Source organism: Paralichthys olivaceus, chromosome 11, assembly GCF_024713975.1.
Source record: "Paralichthys olivaceus isolate ysfri-2021 chromosome 11, ASM2471397v2, whole genome shotgun sequence".
Lineage (NCBI taxonomy): Eukaryota > Metazoa > Chordata > Actinopteri > Pleuronectiformes > Paralichthyidae > Paralichthys > Paralichthys olivaceus.
In genome coordinates, this window is record NC_091103.1 from 21,682,527 (window position 1) to 21,699,326 (window position 16,800).

At 42.7% G+C, this 16,800-nt stretch overlaps 3 protein-coding genes across 4 annotated transcripts; 2 read left to right on the top strand and 1 right to left on the bottom strand.

Annotated features, from left to right (window-relative positions):
* The first annotated feature begins 231 nt into the window (after positions 1–231).
* ehd2b (EH-domain containing 2b) lies at positions 232–7,002 on the top strand. Of its 2 annotated transcripts, none has more exons than XM_020087897.2 (7): positions 232–842; positions 1,931–2,368; positions 2,483–2,659; positions 3,640–3,737; positions 4,833–5,245; positions 5,339–5,503; positions 5,643–7,002. In XM_020087897.2, the coding sequence occupies exons 2-7, from the start codon at positions 2,148–2,150 to the stop codon at positions 6,192–6,194; spliced, it is 1,626 nt and encodes a 541-aa protein (XP_019943456.1). In that variant the 5' UTR covers positions 232–842; positions 1,931–2,147; the 3' UTR covers positions 6,195–7,002. The 2 variants fall into 2 exon arrangements, with proteins under 2 accessions (XP_019943456.1, XP_019943455.1); XM_020087896.2 differs by having other exon boundaries at positions 453–842; positions 3,640–3,755; positions 5,643–6,346.
* A 2,290-nt stretch (positions 7,003–9,292) lies between these two features.
* On the bottom strand, positions 9,293–11,789 carry nup88 (nucleoporin 88). Its single transcript, XM_020088364.2, has one exon. It carries the CDS (start codon positions 11,753–11,755, stop codon positions 9,596–9,598), a length of 2,160 nt encoding a protein of 719 aa, XP_019943923.1. The 5' UTR covers positions 11,756–11,789; the 3' UTR covers positions 9,293–9,595.
* A 21-nt stretch (positions 11,790–11,810) lies between these two features.
* psmd8 (proteasome 26S subunit, non-ATPase 8) lies at positions 11,811–16,048 on the top strand. The gene is made up of 7 exons (XM_020088365.2): positions 11,811–11,968; positions 13,219–13,291; positions 13,390–13,492; positions 13,590–13,755; positions 14,375–14,475; positions 14,616–14,727; positions 15,202–16,048. The coding sequence occupies exons 1-7, from the start codon at positions 11,864–11,866 to the stop codon at positions 15,337–15,339; spliced, it is 798 nt and encodes a 265-aa protein (XP_019943924.1). The 5' UTR covers positions 11,811–11,863; the 3' UTR covers positions 15,340–16,048.
* The last annotated feature ends 752 nt before the right edge of the window (positions 16,049–16,800 follow it).

The window sequence follows — 16,800 nt, forward strand, 5'->3', positions numbered from 1 at the left end:
TGTCCAGTTGTTTCCTTATCGTCTGGATTCATTCCTCTGAGTGATGAATGATGGCATGCTGCGTGAGAGTCAGGAGGGGATGGTGGTAATGGTGACGGCGGTGGGGTGTGTTCTTTATCAGACAGCCAGCAGGTGGTGCATGGAAGTGGAAAAGTAGGGCTTGTTTGTTCGCCTGAGTGCCTGAAGTGTCCATGGAGTTTGGGAGGGGAGGAGTTAAAGAGTGAAGAGGGGTAAAACTAACACATCTGTAAACGTATGACATGTTGCAGTAGCCTGAGTAGAGAGAAAAAAAGACAGAAAAATGTGGAGGGGTGCAGCTTGAGGCTGTGTTCATCATTCTAATTATGCATAAGTAGACGGTGAGGTTATGTCATGTTTATAAGAGAAAAAAATGACTCCACCCAAATTATTTACTCACAACCCCCTCCTCCTTCAGCTCCACACCCTCTGACCACAGCTCATCCCTGCCCTGAGCTGAGTGTTAGGGCTGCCCACAGCGTTGCCAGGCATCCCTTGAAGAGGAGGTGCATCCAACTCAAAGAGAAGTTTACCTCAGTGTAGTGCGTGTGCTTTTTCACCAAGCAGAGTAAGGATCTACGCCAGATTTGGAGCTCATCTGAAATACATTAAACCCTGGAGAAGAACGATTCTCTGTAATCCCACTGCCCTGACGCTCTGCTGAGGGCTCCCATTTGCTGTCAGAGGTACACCCATACAAGTAGCTGCAGCTCCTCCAGCAGACTGACTGTTTTTGTGTCCTCAAGTCAAAATATTTTTCCAGGCTCCAGACGGCAAGAGAGAGGGAGAGTTGAAGACGTCTGTGCTTTCTCCATAAGAACTTGGTAATTACTGCTTTTCAAACTTTATATATGATTACGCCAGTCGGCTTGAATTTGTACTGTTACTCTAATATGTTCTGGTTATAATGCAGCAAAGGAAACCAAGCTTTAATGGTATTTAGTAGGTATCAGTAATGTCTATAAACTGTCTTTTTCCATTTCTTCTTTTGGATGCGTTAGTACTACTCCCCTCGGTTGCTCCTGCAGGCTACAATTAAAATACATTTGTGGTTCCAAGTCCAAAAACTGTTGCAACTGGTGTTCACAAATCCACAAGGCAATTTTCCATCATCATTTAACTTTAGAAATTCATCCCAGTTGATCCTTAACCCAACTTAAATTCTCAGGGGAAGCTTGAAATCAGTTTGTACCCACACGGCTCTGCTGGCACAATACTGTTTTTATGAAATGGTAGGGCAAATCACATTTAATGTCTCCCCTGTAGTTCCCCAGGGTTCGCCATTTTGACAAGAGCTCTGTCCACACAAGTCTTGTGATTTGTCTGTACTGTGCTGCCTTGTCTTCTCTGGGCCAATTTTTCCTTTAATCCTTGTTCAAATGGGATTTTTAAGAGAGAGAAGCGCTTCATAGATGAGTTACCGTCTACTGATGAAGTCTTACTTTTGTTTCTGCCTCTAATAATGAGCTGCAACTTCAAATCTTAATCCAGTGTTTCTGTTTATAAAGACAGAAGAGAAAAAGATTCTTACTTTAAGGGGTTAAAATGGGTTAAATTAGTTTTTCCTTGTATAGCCTTCGTGTTGAGGTCTTTTCCTGACATGAACAACTGAGCCGTGCATGTATGCAGGGGATAAAAGGAATGTCTTACTCATTTCACTGTAAAGCAATGATCTGTGTCTTTGCCCTACTCAGGGCTGGGTTTGCAAGTTTTCCAGTATGAACACCAATTTTTTCCAGGCATGCTCTGACAATGCCTGGCTCGCTCCTGGTGGGCTGAGGCTTACACCAGATTCCACATCCTTACTCTAGGTTGTGGCAGATTTTGTTCACCAGGCTCCAGGCACACAAAGAAACTTTTTGTCCCCTGGATTAATCTAGATTGGATTAACCTCTACCTTTTGTCTTTCCAGGAAATATAAATTGTCAGGGGAAGATTCAGAGTTCAAACGAAAACATCATCACTATCGTTCCTCTTGGCGTGTGCAGAGGAGGCTTCAAGGACAGGAGCACAGCAGTCGCGTAAATACAGGAAACACCTGAAGATTTTCCAAGGTTTAGCCAAAGGAAATACAGCAGACGCAACTCTGTCAGTGATATTTGTAAGAGAATCAGAATCAGTCGATCAGCATGTCACGCTGGGGGCGAAAAAATGTGAAGAAAGCGCCAGAGGTGATCCGCACTGTGACAGAAGGGCTCAAGTCCCTGTATCGAAAGAAGCTGCTGCCTCTGGAGCAGTACTATGGTTTCCATGACTTCCACTCTCCCAGTCTGGAAGATGCAGATTTTGATAACAAGCCTATGGTGCTGGTGGTGGGTCAGTACTCCACAGGGAAGACGACATTCATCAAGTAAGACATTACACCTCTGCCTCAAACATGCAACCTGTTCACTTGTGTGTGAGTGTTAAGTTTATTTAAGTACGTGTAATGAAAGAAATAACAAGCTTTGTATGCGACTGACAGGTATCTACTGGAGCAGGATATTCCCGGGAGCAGGATCGGACCTGAACCCACCACGGATTGCTTCACTGCCATCATGCATGGTGAGGTGGAGGGGGTCATCCCAGGTAACGCCCTCATTGTGGACCCCAACAAACCTTTCCGCAAACTCAACCCTTTTGGAAACACCTTCCTCAACAGGTGAGCTGTGTAAAGATTCCACTGAGGCAGCCAGATACACATTAGTGAGAACAGACTCCATCAGGGAGCCCATACAGGGAATGGAGAGATAACAGAAAAGTTTTTCAGCTCTTTGGAATTTCAAGTGCTTGTGCCAAATTTCAGAGCAGGGAGGCACTCGCCTTATTTGTGGAAAAACTGAGAAAGGGAGCGATATCACCCGAGAGGATGATGAACGCTAATGCACTCTGGCAGGAACAGCAATGTATGCAAGTTCAAAGTGGAGGTCAGAGGCCTCCACAGCCCCACGGGGCAGAGACAAACAAATGAAGTCACACGCTTGTGAGGCTTTGGGAATCTGTGAATCTTGACACTGAAGGTCACTGTCTTGGCTGCCAGATTTCTGTGTATGTTTTTCCACTTTTGGAAACCAAGAAAGTCAAATATCTTACAACAGAGCACTTTTATCTACCATAAGCATGAGCAGGCCTAAAGTGAGAGGCACATACAGTGTGCTCCTGTTAATGCGTCTCCAAAGTGAAGCTCTGATGCCAGTTTTCCAGCAGAGACCTTCCCTCCCTCCACAGGGTGTGTTTGCGTACGTATTTGCGTCTCTCCATTTGCGTTGACTTCCTGCTCTGAGAGCCAACGGGCTCGTTAAGTTCATAAGCTACAGGAAGTGGTGTTGTTGTTCTAAGCCACACATCGTTAGCAGGCCTTATTGTTTGATTCTGGCACTAGTGGTCATTTTCCTTCAGGAAGCACAGAGCAATGAGAGGCCTACATGCACACAATGGCCTGCAGAGGGGGGGGGGAGTCTACAGAGGGCAGCTTCCAATCTGCCCCTTAGATCACATTGGCCTCTCTGATATGAGTTAACCATTTTGCACATGATTTAGATTCTTTCCATCGACGCTGACAGAGTTGCTTACAAGAACAACCTCCATGAACTTTGTCATGTTTTATGTGAGTGCTCTTCTTTCTACCAATGAAAATATCAGGTTCCAGTGTGCCCAGATGCCAAACCAGGTCCTGGAGAGTATCAGCATCATTGACTCCCCAGGGATCCTGTCCGGGGCCAAGCAGAGAGTGAGCCGAGGTGAGAGAAGTAGAAAAGGTGAGGAGAGGGCATGGGGGGGTCCCGCAGAGACACAACATCTCCTGAGCACCGTCTCATAAACTCATCTCATTGGCTCGTCTGGCTAACTCCTGGGATTTGTTTGCTCTGTCACAATAACACTTGGCAGCAGGACGAGAAAACTTCTCAGCAGCAATAAACTCATAATCAGGAGCAGAACTGAGTCCTGTCAGCACATATGGAGAAATAACCATCATCATCATCTCACTGTAGATTTTACATTTTTCTATTCATCTACACTTCGAGTAACCCACCATTCAATTCAATCTGCATGAGAAACTAACAAGTTTAAATGGTGAGTGCATCCATGTTATGAAAAACATGTTTCCTCAGTGAACTCTGCTGGTATCAGCTGAGCAGATTGTTTTGGTTTTCTCTGCGGAGGTTTTGAAATGTCTGATGGCAAGATTTATCTTTCCCTACCCCAAAAACAATGAAGATGCACGGAAGGTTCTTTGTGGATTTCACAACAATAAATAAATCTATGTACAGTATACCATTCCTTATATCATAAAATATATTAAAATTCAGAATCTGCGTCCCAATTGTAATCCAAATGATCATAGTTAAGTCGCATCTAAAAACAAGTGCTGCTACAAAGTGCTGTAAAATAAAAGAAGATACAATAAAAACAATAAGTAATAAAAATACAAGAGAAGAGTGAAATAAAATAACAGACTAACATAATATTAAATTAAAAAATGCAATGATGTGAATAAAAACATTCGGTTTGGATTGAAGTGAGTAGCAGTGGGATATCCAAAGTAATCAGGAAGAAATATGTATTTTGTAATTTGGGTGAACTGACCCTTTTTAGTATGAAGAAATCAGCCCAAAAAATACGTTGTTTTATTAGGCTGCTATTTTAAATGAATAAGATACAGTTTTTACTGTGTGGTGTGTTACATGAAGGGAGGTTTGACGTGCACCGAGCAGATGTGTGAAGGGTTTGTGTCTGTGTCGACCTTCTCTACCCTCTCCTGCCCCTACTTTTTATAGTTGAAGAAGCTAATGCAGATTCTTTTTATTCGATATTCTTTATGTTCCTTCAAACAGGTTATGACTTCCCAGCCGTGCTGCGCTGGTTTGCTGAACGCGTGGACCGCATCATCCTGCTCTTTGATGCCCACAAACTGGAGATATCAGATGAGTTCTCCGAGGCCATCGGCGCCCTGAAGGGCAACGAGGACAAGCTGCGTGTGGTGCTCAACAAGGCGGACATGGTGGGCACCCAGCAGCTGATGCGGGTGTACGGTGCTCTCATGTGGTCCCTGGGGAAGGTGTTTGGCACCCCAGAGGTCCTGCGCGTCTACATCGGCTCCTTCTGGTCTGAGCCCCTGATGGTCACAGACAACCGTAAGCTGTTTGAGCTGGAAGAGGAGGATCTGTTCGCTGACATCCAGAACCTTCCTCGCAACGCGGCTTTACGCAAGCTCAACGACCTGGTCAAGCGGGCACGTCTGGTTCGGGTGTGTATCTGTAGTTTTGGTATTTTGATGTGTTCTCTTCATTTACTCTCTTCATGTCACAAGTGTTAAAACGTTTGAGCTTCTTCATCCCAGGTCCATGCACACATCATCAGCTACCTGAAGCAGGAGATGCCTTCTGTCTTCAGAAAAGACTATAAAAAGAAGAATCTGATCTACCAGCTGCCAGTTATTTTCTCCAAGATCCAGCTGCAGCACAACATTTCTGCTGGAGACTTCCCAGACTGTACTAAGATGCAGGTTAGTCAGACTCCTCATGTTCTCATAGTGGGTACATCTGGGAGGCAAATGTGTAAAGCCTTCTCTGTATTTACGCCATAACAGAAGACTTAAGTCTAAAGTCTTCTGGCTAACATGTTTTGTCACTTTTTTTTGTAAGGAGCAACTGATGGTTCATGATTTCACCAAATTCAAAACCTTGAAGCCCAATCTGATGACAGCCTTGGACGAGCTGCTCTCCGCCGACATCGCCAAACTGATGCCCCTCCTGCGGCAGGAGGAGCTGGAGGCAGGTGAGCAACTAGGTGTGCAGGGTGGAGCCTTCATGGGGACCCGCGTGGGCCCATTCAACGAGGGCGACCCCTTCGCCGAGGAGAACGGAGAGGGGTGCGAGGGGGACGAGGAGGATTGGGTGGTGACCAAAGACAAGCCCAAGTATGATGAAATCTTCTATAACCTCGCTCCTAACGAGGGGAAACTGAGCGGTCCCAAGGCGAAGGACTGGATGGTGAGCTCCCGCCTGCCCAACTCGGTGCTGGGTCGCATCTGGAAGCTGTCAGACGTGGACCGTGATGGGATGCTGGATGATGAGGAGTTTGCCCTGGCGAGCCACCTGATCGAGGTCAAGCTGGAGGGCCACGGTCTTCCCCCTGAGCTCCCCAACCGTCTGATCCCACCCTCCAAACGCAGGCAGAAGGGCTCTGATGCGTAGACACAAGACCCTGAAAGAGACTATCCTCTACTGGCCGTCACATTTCTGCTACTGTTCCTATTTGCTCTTGTTTTCCCCCAGACCAATGTCAAAATATTGTACGTGACACGTTCACCTTTTCCTCTGAGACTGATTTTGTCTCGTACTATGGAACAAACTGTATTTAAAGAGTAAGGCTTGCATTTGGATTGCTGCAAAAAAAGATTGTGTATTCAGACATCACAATGGTCTGGTTGCTTCTTCCTCTTGGCTCCTGCAATTTTTGCTTCTTATTATGAACTTTTGAAAAAGATATATCTACTTGTGTTGCTGAGCAGAAGCAAATAAAGGCAGTCGCCCTCTGAGCGAGCAGTATTCAACATATATTTCAGAGCAAAACTGCATTAAAACCTTTAAATCTAACGGTCCTGCAGTGATTGGTCTGCAGTGGCACAGTCTCATCTCAGTGATTATTTGCAGGACTGGGCCACTTTTAGATCGGCGCATTCCAGTGACATTGGGATCTAAAAATGTATTTACTAAAAATTCTATTCACAAGATTTGTTTTATTATTTTCGACTAAACTGGCAGCACACATCTAATAACCTGAATGCATTTTACTTTGAAGCTTTACACGTCACAGTTTTCTGCGTACTTTTTATATTATTTTTGTAATTGTTGCTGTTTTGTTTGTGCAGGAATGAGACCTCAGTTAAAAAACATGACGCGCTGAGATTACATGCTGAATGACTGATATATCACTGACTACTGTACACAGCTCCACAAAATGTTAACTTTTATTGAAATCAAATAAATTTCTCTGACTGTGTCTTGTCTCCGTTGTCACTCTTTTGTAAGTTAGGGTTTTACATTTTGAAGAAACATTGAGGGATTTTCAATGTTAAACAAAAAGGACATTGTGCAGAAGTGATCGCTGGGCTGCTTTTCACTTGGATTTTCTTTTCTATCAAGCTCAGTTGGTTTCTCGGTGACAGACCAGATAAACAGTGACTCACACTCTCCCCTGCCAAGTCCCCATACCACCATTTTCCGAGGCTGTCTCCCCTCTCGTTCCCACCATCTGAAGCCTTTTCCCCTCTGCCCCTCTTTCGACTACACACTGGAGTACAGTCCATTCCTCCTCATCGCTGCACAGTTCAACAATCTCATTCTAATCTCTGGCTTCATCCTGTGTAAACTATGTAGTGCTGAAGTATGTGTCCTGTATAGAGATGCTTGTGCTTCACATTAGGCCTCCAAGATTTTTGCGAAAGAAGGGGTGGCCTCCTCCCCGCCTCCTCCCCGCCTCCTTGTTCCACTCCTCCATGGAAAGAAACATAAATGAGAAACAGGCAAAGCAGCGCTTCCCTCTCCACTCTCTCTCTCTCTGGCTCATAGTGACTCACATATGAGGAATGTAGTGGGCTGGCCCAGGAGTTATTAATATCTCCCTTTCCAAGGGTCTGCTAAGGTTCCCCAGGCTTGTGCACAGGATCTAGACACTGTACCTTTATGAAAGACTGTAACAACATCCCCTATTTGGAGTGTGTTGCTGTGTAAGAGCGGCATCACACCACACCCTCTCCTGTGAATGTGTGTGAGAGTAATAGTGGGGGATAATGAGTGAGGAAAGAGGTCTAGTATGGGGGACAACAAACACAAAGGCAGTTCAAATGGAAATATAGTTCCTTGACTTAACTTCTTTTATATTTTCAAGTCATTTGCAATCGAAGCCAATTTGTAGAACAGAATAAAAAAACTCCCCAGAGCAGCTTGAACAATGCCCGCCTGTTACATAATTAGGCTGTGCTGAGTCATAAAGCATCTCAAACATTTGTTGCTTCAGTCGAGCTGCACGATTCCGCCACAGCAGTGAGGTTCACCGTGTAGAGGTGCAGAGAGGAGGACCCCCCCCACCAACGACAGATATCCCCCAACAGTGGAGTATAGTCAACAAAACCGGGGTCTCCTCATACGTCACCGGTTGCTTACAGGGGGAATACCTCACTGGAAAAGCAGAGACAGAGGTCAGCAGCTCTGGTGTGGGGTGACATCTGCTGGATACAGGACTCCTGGCAACCTCACATTGTACATTTTACAGTGTTACAGCTGTAGATGGCAGACTGGAGGCATTCAGCTGTTTTCATTCAAGTCTGTACATGTGTACACTCAACTTGCAGTTTATTAGGTACACTCAGCTGATGCATTAAAACTATTTTAGGTTGTATTTGTGTTTAATATTGAGCCTTTCCTCATTGATATGAATAGGGTGGATAAAATAACAGAAACACCCATCCATGTGACATAATAGAATTTCACAGCACCACAGTCTTCTGCCTGTAAAATGAGCATAAAGTTTAATCAACTACTTTTTACATTTATTTCCATCATCAAGTCAGGACAATCTCATTAATATGTATGTTTTATTAAGGCACACTTATCACTCACATCTGTTTTTTGGTTTATTTGTTACTAGGATTATACAAAATACATGACTGATTTTCAGTAAACGTGGTGGAGGGATGGGGTCTGATTCAATTTTGGCCTAGATAGATTATCAGACTACTTCATTTTCTTTTTTATATTTCCACTATAAAACTATCATGTGTAGGATGGTTCAGCTTTCTATGAGGTATTTGCTCAACTGAGTGACATTCTACTGCCTCGTGTTCGTGCTGGACCTGAAGTCATCACAGATGACCAAAAGTGCATTTTATCATAAACCTATATCGATGAAACAGGTTTCATCAGTGGGTCACATCAAGTTGGTGTCTTACAGACTGTTGAAATGTCACTGTAACCCTAGTATATCTTAATAATGTAATTTATAAGACACAGCTGGATATAACAAGGACTATGAATGTGACCCCATTTCTTTTGGGAAATACATGAGTTATTGGTCTCTTGATTATTAATGACAATTTTCATTTTACTAGTCAGTGAACATTCTTTTGCATCCTCTCACACTGTAAAATATGGTATGTCTTGTTTACAATTTTGTTTGTGAATGTTTCAGTCAATCTGTTTTTTTTTAAATTCTCTGATAGTTTTGCTTATGAAAGATGATGGACAATAGAACTAGGCTGATGTAATTTTTCTCAAATGAGTAAAGTCAGAAATAGAAATGTTTAAAGTTTATTTTTTATCCAAAAGTGACAAAAACCTGTTGAAAATATTTTTTATATATTTCAAATTTTAGCTGCATTTACATGACATATTCTGCTATGACTAAATCAAACTTGACATTTAGAAACATTGACAGCACAACTGTTATTTTTCAATTGAGAGAACAAGCAACATAGAAAATTATATCAATGTATATGAAATCAAATCAAATACACTGAGAGCAAAAGCACTGAGGTTCTTATCAAAATGTCCGAACATTCAAAACCCGAACACATTTTTGGTGATGTCTGCAGTGCTCAGAAGCTGAAGTGGTTTTTTATGTCCTTTATCTGCTTCATCATGTCACCGATTTGCTGTCCCTGTTCTCTGAGGACATCCTGGACAACCTTTTTCTGCTGGGCGTTGAGAGAGACCGATGTCCTGGCTGCAGGCGCATCCTTGTCCACCTGTGTCTTCTGGTATTCCATCTTCATGTTCACCTGCTTGATGCAGTTATCCAGGTGCTTCAGTTGATCGCTGATGGTCTGCAGCTCCTTCTTCATATCCTTCTCACTGTTGGACAGGACAGGCAGTTGGCTTTGCACACTGACCAGCACTTTTTTAACCCTGTTCATAATGGTTTCCTGCCGATACTTTGCATCTTCGTACTTATCGGCCAGCCTCTCCGCTGCCTCTGTCAGACTCTTCCTCTCCTCCATGCACAAAGCCAGCTCTTCCAGCTGCTTTTTCTTCTGGCCTGTCAGGAGCTTTACTCTTCTCTGCATCTCTTCGCGGGCCATGTCCTGCTTGAGAATGTACTCCTCGCGGAAGACCTGGGTGGCTCTGCTGAGGAGCTGCAGACACTCCTGAGGGGGTGGTGATGTATCCTTGTCTCCTGCCTTTAGCACAAGAGGATTGGTGGAGCTTCTTGCCAGGATGTTGCGGATGTGCTGCTCAAAGGAGTCGTTGGCCAGCCCGCGCAGAGGGGAGTTAACAGAGCCCGGGCCTAGATGGGAGCAGAGCAGAGAAGGCGAAGGAGGGCGAATAGAGCTCAGCAGGGGCAAGAGGATGCACTCGTAGGTGCTGGTGATGCAGATCATGGTGGCGCCAAGGGAAAGATCAGACACAATCAAAAAGCCAAGAACCGGAGCTGACTGACTGGTTAAGAGTGGCCTGGTGCAGAGAATGTGCTCAACGATGCAGCGCTTCTCAGCAGCCAGCTCCTGGAGACTGTCCTTATCCTCCTCATTCGACTGGAGGAACTTCTGCAGCTTGTTGACCCAGATCAACCCCACACTGTGCACTCCTGCTTCGTGGGTGCAATGATACCGGTGCTGGCACAGGGGATCTCTGTGCAGTCTGATCGGGCAGGTGAAGTCAAACTCCGGAGGCTCCTCATCCTCTCCTGTCGCTACTTTGAGGGTAAGCTCTAGCTCCACACACTCGAAAACATAGAGAGCTGGCCCTGCCTCTGCACCTCTGATCCACTTTTCCACCGCCCGCGTCTCCTCCTCTTCCTCAGGCTCCAGCACCACACAGTGGTACAGGGTGCCCGTCTCTGTAGCGATGACCAGGATACTGGGCACACATGGCAAGCAGAGAATGGCACAAGCATCATAGCCATAGTTGTCCTCTGCTGCAGGGTACATGGGGAGGGGTCCCACAGGTTTGCTCAGACTCACACCGGTTGTCTGGCTTGTGTAGCTCACATAGGTCTCCCCGTTTTCATAGAGGATGTACAGGGGATACACCGGCTGCTCTTTGGGGAAGCGGGCGGCCAGCTGCCGAGGAGGAGACGACACCGGCCCGAAGTCAAACGCCACTGCGATCTCTCCCAGAGAAGCTGCGTAGGAGCAGACTGGAGGGTGGGCGCTGCTGTCATCTTCAGACTGCGACAGCGGCAGGACTCTCACCGGCGTGTGGGGCGACTTCAGGCCGTAAAATCTGATGGTGTTGTCGGATGCGAGCAGCACCAGGTGGGGCTCGTCGTTGTCGCTGGGGTACCAGGCCGCCTGTCGCAGGCTCACCGACTGCGAGCTGGTGAAGAAGCGCTCCGCCACCGGGATCGTCTTACAGTTGATCTCGCTCCGTCCGCCCTCGAACTCGGACCTCTTCCCCCAGCGCTGCGGGAGTTCCAGCACCGAGACGCCGCGCTGCCCGACGAGAGCGACGTGCTGCTGGGTGGGACTCAGCGACACCCGGTTCACCTCGAAGAGCGGAGGGTTGATGCACAGGAGGGTCTGACAGTCCCCGCTGCCGCGACCCTCCTCCGCGTTCAGCTGCCTGAGGTTGGTGGTGTAGAACAGGCGCTCCACGTCGTCCCACACGAAAAAGTCTCCCCCCAGACAGAAGGTGAGGTTTTTAGCGGCCCCCCCATTACTCCGGAGACTGTCTGACTCCGACTTCTCTCGTATTTTCTTGAAAATCGTGTGGTTCGGTAACTCGTTTACCCACCGCTCCGCGCCGAACGCCGCCATTTTGAATCTGCCGTCAGTGGGAAAAACGCACCATGGCAACACGAGCGTTTCACGACAGTCGCTTTAACGTATTCCGACGGCCGGTGTCGCTCATTTTGCAGAATCACCATGGCGTTGAAAGAGACCGCGGGGCTGTACGAGACCCTGAAGGGAGAGTGGAACAAGAAGAACCCAAACCTGAGTAAATGTGGTGATCTGCTCATCAAACTCAAGGTGGAGTCTGACTCTGATTTACCTGTTTCTAAGTTTATAGTGTGGAGCCAGGAACATGGCATGAGGCGCTGTTAGCGCTGTTAGCTAACGAGGCTAACTTCAGACGCTAGCCAGGCTAATGCTAATGTGTAGTTTCCTGTTTGTATAAACGCGAGGCTCTTGTAGTCAATCAGAAAAATAACGTTGTTAGGGTTTGGGAAACAATGCATTTTGGTCTGTGTCGTGTTTTTTTGGGGTTCGACAGATTAAAGCTGAAAGACAGTAACTAAAGTGTTGCTAACGTTGTAGCGCTAATTCATTGTGCGGCTAGTTTGTACCTGGGTCTGACATTCAAAACAAACATTTGAATGGAGGTAAATCGATTAGTAATTATGTCATGTGTTGCTCTGATATTATCAATAAGTCAGCTAACACTTAATGTTTGCGAAATTATAGCTGCTAACTGCTATTTTTGCTCCGAGGACATTTTTAAAAACTCACCAATCTTCATTTAACTGTTTCTTAGATCTTAAATGTACAATCCTGTTTAAGTTGTATACATTCTGTTTACAAGAATATGTTTATGTTCTTATAATTTTGCTTATGAAGGATGGTTGACAATAGTACTAGCATGATGTCATTTTTTTCAAATGAGTTAAGTCATTTTTAGAAATATTAAATGTTTATTTTTTATCCAAAAGTGATCAAAACCTGTTGAAAATATGCTTGATATATACTTCACATTTACATGACATATTGTGCTCTGGCTTATCAGACTCATTTTAACATTTTAACAATCAAAGGCAGGCAAACTGTTATTTTTCAATTAAGAGACAAACAACATAGAAAGTTATATCAGTGTATATGAAGTGTCATAAATCAAATACACAGAGAACAAGAGCACTGAGCTCCTAATTAGGTACTAATTATGTGATTTGTTGCACTGATATATATATACAGTATATACATCAGCCAACACTTTGTTTTTTAAATTATAGCTACTACTTTTATTTTTCATTTTACAAACTCACCAGTCTTCATTTATATGTGCAATACTTTCTACTACCCCCATGGTTTTGTAAGATAACAGGTTTCCCCATAGTCAGAATTATAAAAGATTATCTTGTGTTTTATTTCTGACATCCAATTTTTAAAACAGTTTTTGATGATACATGTTTTAATCGTATATCATAATTTAGGTCTTTGGGTTATCAAAAGTGACACATAAAGTCTGACATTTTGTGGAAAATAATACCAAAATCTCTTGACAGGTTTCATTACTGGAGCTGAACTTTTTACCTACCAGTGGGTCTGCCCTCACCAAGCAGCAGCTAATTTTAGCTCGTGAGTATAGGTTCATTTTCATATTAATTAATTGTTCAGTAGTAAGATGCTTTCAAGAAGATATCCCTCGGTAATACTGATCTGTGTATGTGTTTCAGGAGATGTCCTTGAAATTGGAGCCTTGTGGAGTATCCTCAAGAAGGACATCCCGTCCTTCGAGAGATACATGGCCCAGCTTAAATGTTACTACTTTGATTACAAGTAATGTCACCTTTTCATTTTTCACTTGTCTATGAATTTTGTGACATGGTATTCACTTCTTACACAGCTCTTTTTTTTTTTTAACTTTGTCATCAAGGGATGAACTGCCTGAAGCTGCCTACATGCACCAGTTGCTTGGACTGAACCTGCTCTTCCTGCTCTCACAGAACCGTGTGTCTGAGTTTCACACAGAGCTTGAGCGACTGAGTGCACGAGATATTCAGACCAACATATACATCAGGCACCCAGTGTCCTTAGAGCAGGTACTGCAGTTTATTCTTAGCCAGTTAAGAAATCTGTGGTTTTATATTTTACTTTTATTCTGCATTTCCCAGTATTAAATGCAAAATGTTGACATTTTTTCTACCAATTAATAATTTAGTAATCCTAAATTACTAAGCTTGTTCCTTAAAATTAATAATTTTGCTTCTCTTAATTTTCTAAATCAATATCGCTGCATTATTGCAGCAGCAGGACCTGATTGCAGGTTGTCATGTCTTGACCAGTCAATTAGGGAGGGTTAGTGGCAGGCTAGCAGCTGGATTACAGTGAAGTGATTCCCTCAAACAAATTAATTAACTCACTTAGATAATATTCTGTCTCCCGAATGTTGTATTACATATACAGTTTTCATACTATAGGAAAGTTTCCAATAGTTCATATTTACTTATTTATTTACCGGACAGATTTTAATGGGACATGCAGCCTAACCTAACCATTGTTTCATTTTGCTTCATCATTATGTAATTGGTTAAATGATCAAAAAAGACCCCACAGACATGCCTGGTCTGTGAATTCTATATTTACACAAAACTAACACTGTTAATAAAAACTTGTAAGCCAATGCCACTGATGTTTTACATCCTCTAATGCTCTTTTCAGTACTTGATGGAGGGAAGCTACAACAAGGTCTTTCTTGCCAAAGGCAACATTCCTGCCGAGAGCTACACATTTTTTATAGATATTCTGCTTGACACAATTCGGTAAGGATTAATATCAATTCTGTTATAATTTCTACACTTGTTCTATGATGCCATCACGTCTGTATGTTTTATAACCACTTCAGCCAATATCTTTTTTCTTTTTCTTGTCTTTAAAATATAACTGACCTTTTCAATTGCAGTGATGAGATCGCAGGTTGCATAGAGAAAGCATATGAGCAGATCCAGTTTGGTGAAGCCACTCGAGTGCTTTTCTTCAGTACCCCAAAAAAGATGACTGACTATGCCAAGAAGGTATATTTTCTTTTTAATGTGGGAAGCAAGCTTAAAGTATACATTAAGTACTACCTGCAGATGCAAGATGAAAACATATGCCTACAGATATTAATTCAAATACTACATGTTTCTACATTTCACTTTGTAGGTGTCATTACAATGATGATGTTTCTTCATAATTTCTCTTGTACCTTGTGCTGTGAAATCTGAACTTGCAGTGTCATTTTAAAATGGTTTTAATAGTAAAAGCCTTTTGAATGTTGAAAAACAAGAACAAGCCAAATGTAAATGAACCTTGATGACTTAGTCCAATATGTAGCATTTAAATAAATGGCGGTTAATATCACAATTTAAGTAAGGTGGAAAAGCCAGAGTTTACTTGGAACAATCGATTATTATTGTTTAACCTTTAGTTAACCGTTTACATTATTTAACAAGCTCCTTCCTACAGAGAGTAAAATGGTAAAAAAGTGACTGTTTATTCCATTTCAGAGAGGATGGAGTTTAAGCCCAGATGGTTACTATTCTTTCACCAGTCAGCAGCAGCGTACAGAAGAGGTGACCATTCCCTCTACTGAGCTGGCACAACAGGTCATCGAATATGCACGACAGCTGGAAATGATTGTGTAATCCGCCCCCAGGAACACACTCAACCATGTACAGACACACTCAGACACACACGACGCTGATCCAGTATACATCCAGTCAGCTCCGATGCAGTTTCCCTGAGGGTTATGACTTCATTCTTTTGCTGGTGTGGTGGATGTGTTGGCTATACCTCGAAACTCGATCAGCATCTATTTTTCCTGTATTCTCACACCTATCAACAGGTCTTCCTGTTTGCTGTCATTTTGAAACATGGGGAACAAAACTATCACAGGTATCACAGTATCACAGGTGGCATTCTGTTTAGCAGTTGTATATCTACTTTTATTAAACATATAAGGGTTTATATGTTACATTTAATTATTTTATTCAAGAAGCTATCTGTCTAATATTAAAATTGAGGTTTTCATGGGTCATTCCCAGCTTGTGACCAAAAAAAACCTTTTCATCACCACCCTGACTTTTGCCTTTCAGTGTCACACAAAACTATCAACACAGCTCAGCATTTTTTCCACAAATTTAAGCAAAACTCTTTTTGTATACAAAGTTCAATTTCTCGTTATTAGAGTTCACAGAAATGTATTGCCCTTGCCTTGTATCCTAGCAACTGAAAGAATTGCCATTGTATTGAGTGTTTTCTAAATGGTAATGCCTCTTCCTCCCTAGATGGTTTGTAATCCAGTTGATCTTACAATGAAAGTCTTTGTCTGCAATAAATAATTTAGAGAATAAATTGTTTGAGTGACTACCTTTTTGAAAAATTACAATTCAAACTTTCCCAGGAAGCGAGACATTAATATCTTCTCTCATTCCTCCTCATCTTGTAGCCTTCTCAGTGCTGAGCAAGCTTCAGCTATTTCAGTGGTGACCAGAGGAAGCTCACACTTGTTTGGGCAATCATCAATGCTGAGGAATTTGTGCGCAAAGATTTAATTTTGCCCACCATATATCACTAATAGTTAGTCTGCCATTTAGATGTATGATTAATATTTAATAATGGTCAATTTTTCATTTCCTAATTTTTAATATATATAAATTATAAGGCATTAATAAACTTTAACAACAGCTGCTAACCTAATGTTCTGCTGAACATTTATTAATACTGTAACAACACCTTTGGGCACCTCCATAAGAAACTCACTTTAAGATGATAAATAATACCCATGAAATACATTTTTAAAACAAATATTTTATATTTATAAAAAAATAACCACATCCTGTAACTCAGAAATTGAACACTTAAATACATCTTTTGTTGTTGTATTAAGTTACTTTTCAAAATGTTTTATATAGAACTTAATAATTTTAGCTATACTGTTATTCACAGATGAATTTTTATAAATATATATATATATATATATACAATATAGACGATTGATTTTGTTTATGAATGAGATAAACATTTTTTTAAAAGCACTAAAATATGTAAAACATAAAAAAAAACATTTTTTAGTCCTTTTTCTCTTATTCTTTATCGTCATGCGC